This window comes from Ursus americanus, chromosome 30 (genome assembly GCF_024610735.1).
Source record: "Ursus americanus isolate L20-20 chromosome 30, mUrsAme1.1.p, whole genome shotgun sequence".
NCBI classification, from domain to species: domain Eukaryota; kingdom Metazoa; phylum Chordata; class Mammalia; order Carnivora; family Ursidae; genus Ursus; species Ursus americanus.
The window spans coordinates 15403878-15412850 of NC_142156.1; the positions used below are offsets into that span (position 1 = coordinate 15403878).

The 8973-nt window shown below is 57.4% G+C and overlaps 1 protein-coding gene across 2 annotated transcripts in view; it reads left to right on the forward strand.

Annotated features, from left to right (window-relative positions):
* RASAL1 (RAS protein activator like 1) overlaps positions 1-7953 on the forward strand; it is a 28644-nt gene extending 20691 nt beyond the window's left edge. For both annotated transcript variants that reach the window (XM_045776422.2, XM_087857330.1), the window contains 8 exons: positions 1548-1685; positions 2239-2383; positions 3602-3774; positions 4857-4994; positions 5070-5205; positions 6000-6120; positions 6936-7012; positions 7258-7953. In XM_045776422.2, coding sequence (XP_045632378.1) covers positions 1548-1685; positions 2239-2383; positions 3602-3774; positions 4857-4994; positions 5070-5205; positions 6000-6120; positions 6936-7012; positions 7258-7397 — 1068 coding nt within the window. In that variant the 3' untranslated portion in view covers positions 7398-7953. The remainder of the gene's footprint in view (positions 1-1547; positions 1686-2238; positions 2384-3601; positions 3775-4856; positions 4995-5069; positions 5206-5999; positions 6121-6935; positions 7013-7257) is intronic.
* The last annotated feature ends 1020 nt before the right edge of the window (positions 7954-8973 follow it).

The window sequence follows — 8973 nt, forward strand, 5'->3', positions numbered from 1 at the left end:
CTGAGGAGTGAGCTCTGGGCCTCCAAACTGGGACATCACTTGATTTACGCCCCACTTTGCCAGGCTCTCGCCTGGGCTGCAGGTGCTAAGTGGGACACAGCTGTGGCAGGGAGGAGGGTAGGGAAGCGGGGAGGCCGGCTCCCTAGACAGTGGGGGACCCAATGTGACACATGAGTGTCCTCTGGTTCTCAGCTCCCACGGTGGGCAGAGTCCATGGGCAGGGAGCAGGGACTTTCTCAGGGCCACGAGGGTGGATGGGGTCATGGAAACCCAGGGGAACTCCTTTCTCTGCCGCTCTGACACCTGTTCCTCCTTAAGAAAGGAAGTCAAAGAGCTGATGTCAAGGACTAAAATTACCCTGGAATATGGCAGGCACCACGGGGACGGTGGCCTTGGGGGCAGCTCAGGTTCCAGATGAGGGCGGGTGGGGGCAGAGACCCTCCTTCTGGGCAGTGTCGGGTACCCAGCTGTCGGCAGGGCTCACTGTCAGCACGGAGGTGCTGGAGGAAGTTGGCACGGTCCCAGGGAGGGTATTGTCTCAAGTGTGAATACAACCCCCTAAATAAATACTGCAGCACATTCTCGGGCTAAATATAGCCGGGCAAGTGTGAACGGTGTGGGGGGAGTGACTTGGGAGAGCCAGATGCGCCCGGGATAAAGGCACACCCTCTCTGAGTTGCCTCGGCTGGCGCTGGGGGATCCCGGCTTACCTGCAGGTGGGCCAGGGCCCGGGACTCACACCGAGGGGCACCGCACTTTACAGTTTGTAGGAGGCAGAGGCTGGGGCTGGGGGGCCACACAGGACAGGCTCAGGAGCCAGCCCGCCTGGGTTCACTCCTGAGCCTGTGTCCTTGTCCAGAAAACGGGGAAAATAGTACCTACTCCACGGGATTGTTAGTGGTTCAGGTTAGTCCCTCAGCGAGTGCTCCACAGTGGCGAGGGTCGGATGCAGGAGAGTGTGATGAAGAGCTGAGAGCTCAATCCTGCCCGGGTTCAAATCTCGGCTCTGCCATTTACAGCTGTGTGGCCTTGGGCAGGTGACCTCTCTTTGGGCTTCAGTTGCCTTCTCTGTAAAACGGAGCCAGAATCCCTCCCAGGGTGCGTAGTCCATAGACCAGGCATCTGGCCTGGTGCTATTAATATAATAAATCAGATTGGGAGGCTGAACTCTGCCTCCTCTACTCATCAACTGCGTGACCTTGGGCAAGTCCCTTGGCATCTCTGATTTTCTGCTTCCTCACCTGTGAAAGGGGAATCATGATGCTGCTTCCTTTATAGGCCTGTGCCCTTAGCATGGCGCTCGGCACAAAGCAGACGATGTTGGGCTAGAGCGGATCATGCAGGATTGGTATTGTTACTCTGTTTTCCAGGTGGAGAAACTGAGGTCCAGAGAGAAAAAGCCATCTTGGCAGACCGGCATGGTCTCCTGGCCCACCTCCCATCCCACTTCCCCTTGCACCACCAATCTATAGTCCTTGCTGCCTCAGTTTCCCCATCTGGGAAGTGGGTCCTTGGGGGCTCCTCTTACCTGCTGCTCCTCTTGACAGGATGTGAAGTACCTGGCCGTAAGTGGCTTTCTCTTCCTGCGATTCTTCGCACCTGCCGTCCTCACCCCGAAGCTGTTTGACCTCCGGGACCAGCACGCAGATCCCCAGACCAGCCGCTCGCTGCTACTACTTGCCAAGGTGCCAAAAGTGGAGTCCCACATTCTGGGTGGTCTTAGCCAGGGAAAAGCATAGGAACAGAGGGAAGGCCAAACCGACAGAAGACCCAAATGGCACCCAGAGAAACCTGTCTGAAACACCCATTAACCTTCCATCCTGAATGTGAGGGCATTCATTCATATGTTCTCCAATTTTGTCTCCTGAAACGAAAACCCTACCCTTCCAGGAGGAAAGTGGGAAGCAAGCTAGTAGTCATTTACACCTTAGTATGAATTAGACCATCTCTTGCAAAGTGGCCATATTTTGAGGTTCTGATGGACTCCAAAGTATGCATGATAGGATCAGGCAGTCCTGGGCAGGGGAATTGGGCTCTGGAGGGAACAGAATAAGGGCACTGGGGGTGCATATCTGTCCACAGAGGTGTAGATATTGCTCAAAGCAGGTGCTGCTGAGTCTTCCCCTTTCATTGAGCACTGATTTGAGAGTCAGGACTCAGGGGCTCTGTTCTGGGTCCACAGATGCCCTTCTCCCTGCAGTGACCTTGGCCCTGGCATTCCTTGCTTCTTTGCTCCAGGCTGTGCAGAGCATCGGAAACCTGGGCCAGCAGCTGGGCCAAGGCAAGGAGCTCTGGATGGCCCCCCTCCACCCCTTCCTGCTGCAGAGTATATCACGTGTGAGGCACTTCCTGGACCAGCTGGTGGATGTGAATGGGGAGGAGGGTGAGTCCCTGTGTTCCTGCCACATCAGGCTTGTCACTCTGTGGACCCTTGGGACCTGCCCTTCCCCCCACCCCCCACCAGTGCTGAGACCGTGGACCTGTGGGTCAGCTAGTCGGTCAGCTAACATTTCCTGGCCCCCCTGTGCTAGGTCCCAGAGATGAACAGAGCTCAGGCCCTGTCCTCCAGGCTATCCCAGCCAACGTGGAGATATGTGCGGGTGCTGTCGCATGGTGTGCTCGCAATCAAAACATATCTATTAAGTGCTTGGTAGACACTGTTCCAGGTGCCAGGGAAGAGCAGTGGAAAAGACAGAGGAAGCTTCTGCTCTCATGGAAGTTTTATTCTACCGGGGACCACAGGCTATAATCAAGATGAGTTAACAATTAATATAGTATGTTCAGGAGTGATTGTGTAAGGAGAAAAAATAAAGGAAGGAAGAGAATGTTGGTGTGGGGGTGGCAGGCCAAACTTTTAGGCAGAGTGGCCAGAAATGGCCTCACTAGGGTGCTATTAGAGCAAAGACCTGAAGGAGGACAGAGAGCAAGCCATGAAGATCCCAGGGAAGAGTATTCCAGGCTGGGAACAGCATGTGCAAAGGCCCTGTGGTGGGGAACAGGGAGCCACAGGGAGGAGCCAGTGTAGAAGAGGGAATGAGGGGGCACAAAGGAGAGGTGTGAGCCAGATTGTGTGGGGGCTTCATAGGCAGCTGGGCTTTGATGGGGAATGAAATGGAGCCTGGGACTGTTTTCAGCAGAAGAGTTGGGGCTAAGTCTGTATCACAATGTAGGGCTCGGGGCATGAGATAGTTGGGTCCAAGTCACGTAGGAGGAACCCGTCGGAATGCGGAGCCCTGGTTGTAGTGTGGCGGGGGTCCCTGTGGCGCTGGGGAGGGACCCCCCGGGGGGCTAGATTCCAGCAGGTACTCCCTGGACTGACTTCATGAGGCATCCCCCCCTTCCACCCCTCTCGCACTGGCTGCCTGCACCATTGTCGGCAAAGCTTCGGGAGAGGGATCCTTGATGCCTCCTTTGTGCTCCCCACCCCACCTTCAGTGATTCACTCCCTAATGGAGGGAGTGGAGTCCACAGCCGTCCTGTTGTTCACCTCCTGCCTCTAGGGGGCAGAGTCATGCTCGGCCATAGAGGCCCTGGGCACGACGGCACAGCAGGTCGAGCCTGGATAGGAGAGGTTCATTGTCACCCCCTCCCCATTTCCCAGAGGCTGGGGGCCCAGCTAGGGCCCTGGTGGCCCCCTCGGTGATTGTTCGTGAAGGTTACCTGCTGAAGCGCAAGGAGGAGCCCACCAGCCTGGCCACACGCTTTGCCTTCAAGAAGCGTTACTTCTGGCTCAGCGGGGAGACTCTCTCCTACTCCAAGAGTCCTGAGTGGCAGGTGGGGCTCCAGCCCACAGCAGAGGGCTTTCTAGCAGTGGCCTCCCTTATTGAGCTGCCTCTCTGTAAGCTGGGGGAAACTGAGGCCCAGGAGGGGACAAGGACTGGGCAAGTCCAAGTCTCAGGCCAGGCTCTGCTCACACCTTTGGGCCAGTGTGAGCACAGGACAGACACAGGCATCCACCTACACACACACCATCAGATGTCCTTCAGAATGTGCTCTTGCGGTGGTCCGGACCCCCGTCCCCCGCCCAGGTATGACACGCACAGGGCACCGACAATGCTTAGCAGCCCTCTGATGCTCCCCCCCAGGCCTATGCCCATGCGCCATCCTACTCACCTAAAATTGGATCTGCTCGCGCAGAGGTCCCTGCCTGGCGATACAGGGACACACACGCAGGCTTTTGTTCACGGGGTCCTTCATCAAACATTTATTGAGTGCCTACTGTATACCATGCAGTGTTCTAGGCATTGGACACACAGCAGTAAACAAGACATAAAATCCCTGTTCTCATGGTGTTGCCACTGAAATCCAGCAGCAACTCAGGCGCCTGCTGGCGTGTACGCATTTCTGTCTGCACGTCTGGGAGGAACAGCGAACTCCGGACAGGGTGTGCTTGCTTATGATTCACTTTGTCAGCAAAGCATAGATTCTAGAGTTCCAATCTCTGGTTTCCAACGCCGGCTCCACGAGCTGAGTGACCTTGGGAGGGGCGTGGATCCTCCTATCTGCCTCAGTTTCCTCATCAGCCCATAGACCCAGCCTCAGAAACTGGTGGGAGTTGCTAAGTGCAGAGTGCTGGAAAGCACATCCCATCCGCCATGGCAGTGGTTTGCTGTGCTCATTGGTGATGGTGATGGAAACTGGTGCCCAGGGGAGCCGGCTTCCTTAGAGGGTGATGGGGCAGGGCTGGGGGACTCAGGGCTCGAGACGGGGGTCCTGCACCCAGATTACGGACACACAGGCTTGAGTGTCCCACCCCCGGGGCACATCCCCTGATGCATGCCCCCAAAGGAAAGCCGTCCCCGGGCCCTGCCACCCCGGCCCCCGGCCCACCCTGCAGCGACAGGCCTGTCTCCCAGATGCGCTCCTCCATCCCGGTGTCGCACATCTGCGCCGTGGAGCGCGTGGACGAGGGCGCCTTCCAGCTGCCACACGTGATGCAGGTGATGACGCGGGGCGCGGCCGGCGGGCTGCACACCACGTATCTCCAGTGCAAGGTGAGGCGCCGCAAGGATGGGGCGGAGGGCAGCCCTCGGGTTCCCTCCCGACCACCCCCACCCGGCTCCCTGCAGAACGTGAATGAGCTCAACCAGTGGCTGTCGGCCCTGCGCAAGGCCAGCGCCCCCAACCCGGACAAGCTGGCCGCCTGCCACCCCGGTGCCTTCCGCAGCTCACGCTGGACCTGCTGCCTCCAGGCTGAGCGCTCAGGTGAGCGGGCAGGTGGGCTCAGGTTCCGCCCTCCCTAGCTGTCGATTGGCAGATGTCCCACCTCCCCCTGTGCTGGCTGTGCAACCTGGGGCAGGTCGCTTAACCTCTGTGTGCCTCAGTCTCCTCAAGCTTGTAATGGGGTGGATGACAGTACCTGCCTCCTGGGGTTGTTGTGAGGGTTCAGCGAGTTGATCTACACAAAGCACTTAGAACACCGCTGAGCAGAGTGCTCATGACACGTGAGGTATTATTCTTTAAGCACCTACTATGTGCCAAGCATCTACACACATCAGGCTTGCTCAGCAGGAAGACAAGTGAATAGCCAGACAATTGTAATATAGTCTTCTAAGTACCAAGATGCGGCTTTTGAGACTCCAGAGAATGCCTCTGACCCAGCCGCAGAGGAGGAGATCAAGGAGGGCATCCTGGAGGAGATGCTGTTTAGATGTGACCTGAGGAGAGTAGGCGTTAAGCAACGAAAGTTGGAGACAGGGATAGGGTAAGGAGGTGTTGTATTAAGAGCAAAGAGCATGAGCAAAGGCCCGGAGGTGGCACAGGGAGGGCTGAAGGATTGAAAGGGTCTGTGTGACTGGAGCCTGGACTGCGGGAGGACGCTAGAGGGAGGTGAGGCACTGCTCTGCGGGGCGGGAGTGGAGGCAGTGGGGCTTGATGGAAGTAGTGGGTTGGAAGAGTGATTTTAGAGGCAGAAGGGTCGAGGCCTGGGCACCATCTACCATGGGGGCTTCTGGAGGGGGCGATGGGAGGCGGTCCTGATGGGGCCGTGTTCCCCTCAGCTGCTGGTTGCAGCCGCACACACTCGGCCGTCACCCTGGGGGACTGGAGCGACCCGCTGGATCCCGACGCTGAGATCCAGATGGTGTATCGGCAGCTGCTCCTGGGGCGGGACCAGCTCAGGTGGGTGCCCCTGTCCAGCCCACTTGCCCCGCGATGACCGGCCAGGCCAGCTGCCCAGCTTGGCCTCCCACGTTCATTCATTCATTCTTTCCGTCCGCTTCAGGAGCTTGCTGGTGCGCAGTGTGCGGGCTCAAGGGGAGGCCTGGGAGGCGTCCTCAGGCAGGCCCCGGTGCAGAAGGGGGTCTCGGATCTTTTAATATGCGGGCCCCCTGAGACATGGGCACTGACCTTCGATGTGTTCTTTTCCTTCCTGGTGGGCTTCACTCCTGTTCAGTGACCAGTTTGTTCCAGCCCCTTCTAGAGTGGGTTCTGAAGCTGGCCTGCCTGGCTTCGCATTCAGGGCTAGCCACTTACTGGCTGTGTGATCTCGGGCACATTGCTTACCCTCTCTGTACCTCCATTTCCTCATCTGCAAAATAGGGATAATAATAGTACCCTCCTCAGGGTTGTCCTGAGGGGTCAAATGAAGCATTTTGTAGATGCCTGGTCACAGCTTTCAATACACGGTAATGGTTATTATTACGCTGTGCCACCTTAGGCAAGTTACTTTACCTCTGTGTCTCAGTGGACTACATAATGGAGCCAACAGTAAGTATCTACCTCGGATACATTTTTTTGTGATACTTAATGACTTAATACATGTGAAGGGCTTATAATAGTGTCTGGCGCTCTAAGTATTTGCTGTGATGATGGTGGTGGTGGTGGAGACTAGTGGGGGCCTGTCATGTCTCCTGCAACCAGCAGAGAATCTCTGGGGTGGAGAACAAGATGGGGAATCAGGGGCCAATCTTGTCTTTCTCCCTTTCAACTTCCAGGATGAAATTCCAGGAGGATCCCAGCACAGATTCAAGTCCAGAGGCAGATGCGGAGAAGGACTCCGGGGCCACGGAAGGTAAGGGGCTAAGGAGGTCCCCTTTCTTTGCCATCTCTGCCACCTGCTGTAACTTGCTAAGCACACTCCTATGTCCTTCCCCACGACTCTCCCCATCGCAGTTCACCAGCAGGTGTGGCGAGTGGGGGGACGGAGGGCTCTCAGGGCACAGGGCCAGGCTGGAGCCTGAGAAAGCCATTGGGTCTGGGTTATGGCAGCCCGCCCTGGCCTGGCTGAGCCCCTGCGGCTCCTTGTCTCCCTCACAGGGGCCTGTCCTGATGCCCTGGCCCGGCAGAGAGAGGCAGCTGGCCGCCTGCTGGAGGTGCTCGCAGATCTGGACAGAGCCCACGAGGAGTTCCAGCAGCGGGAGCAGCAGAAGGCGGCCCCGGGCCCCCTCGGGCACTGAAGAGATGCCAGGGCCAGCCTGGAAGGAGGAGGAAGGAGCCAGCGGGCCCCTCGAGGCTGTCCTGTACCTCGTTGATGCTGTGGTAGCGTGAAGGCTTCTGAAGATGTCCTAGTCTCGGGCATGGAAGCCCTCTGGATGAATCTGTCTCTGGGCTGAGGCAGATGGGAGTGGATGAGATAGGGAGTCTGACTCATTCGGCTCAGCGAAGGTCTCTGCTAAACCAGACTGGCCTCTGCCCACACCAACCAGGCCAGCCAGGTCCTGAGCTGCTGGATACAGCTGTACGTGAATCCCTGACACCCACGTGGCCTTGTTGCCCCAGACAGGCACTAAAGAGGCTCAGCCCTTCCTGTTTCCATGTCTGCCAAGCCGTGTAACCTCACTGATCTTCCTGAACCTTGCCTTGGCCGAGAGTCCTCACCACAAGCTTCCAGAATCAGGTTCCCTTGGGAATAATGGAGGCTCGGACCCTTGGAGCCTGGGAGACCTTGGGCTAGGTTCTTAACCCCTCTTTGAACCTCACTTCATGCTGTATAAAATAAGGAGGGAGTGTCTAGATGTGTGGTTGTCAAACTGGGTTCCACAGAGGTGGCTTGGGAGCCGGGGGCCGGGGGGCGGGGGTGGTTCTTAGACTGTGGTCCAAAACTTACCCCCTAGGTTGTCTGCTAGAAATGTGGATTCCTGGACCCCACCCAGATTTACTGAATGAGAATCTGAGGGAGTGTGGGCACAGGGATCAGGATTTTTAACAAGTTCCCCCATGATAGGGTCAAACACAGGATTTGATAATCACAGGGCTGGGCAATTTTGTATAGTAGGGTTTGAAGAGAGATTTTGAGAATGAATCATAGAGGATAAAATATTTGGGAACACCCAACTGCCAGAACTGGAAGGGCCTCCAAGGGCTCATTTCTGGTTTTGTGTGACTAGAGGGTGGGACAGAAACCAAAGCATGTCTGGAGATAAGGAGGACCCAGAAAGATGCGGCGCTATCCCGAGCCTGGCCAGCAGGGGACGCCCGAAGCCACGGCATCCGCCACAGCCGCCCAGCATCCCGGGATGCTGCGGAGCTGGTAGGAAGCTTGTTGCAGATGCCGGGATCTGTCCCTAGACAGAACAGGGCCCTCCTTCCTTAGGGCAGGGGCGGGGGCTCGAGGAGCCAATCACCGTGTCTCCCAGCTCCTCCATGCTTTCCTGTAGGCTCTCAGCTCCCAGCCCAAGTCCCTCATCCCCAGTACTGTGCTGGGGGTCCCTCATTCCTAGTACTGTGCGGGGGGGGGGGGGGGGGGGGGGAGCAGCTGTAGGCATTGTTTTGTGCCGTGCTTGAGAACAGCACCTTCAGCCCTGCCCTCTTGGGGACTAGGGCTGGGAGGGTCTGCCTCTGTCACCCTCACATTCCCTGTGTACCCCAAGACAAGAGAATTATGGGGACCCTCCATCTCCAGCTGCCCAAGGCAGAGGGGCAATGGTCTAGGGGTCATCGTTTTGTTGCAAGCTCGCCGATGGGGGTGGACCAGAGGCCCCCAGGAACAGAGCCACCCACCCTCCCCCCCACCCTCGGCAGGAAAAGACTGAG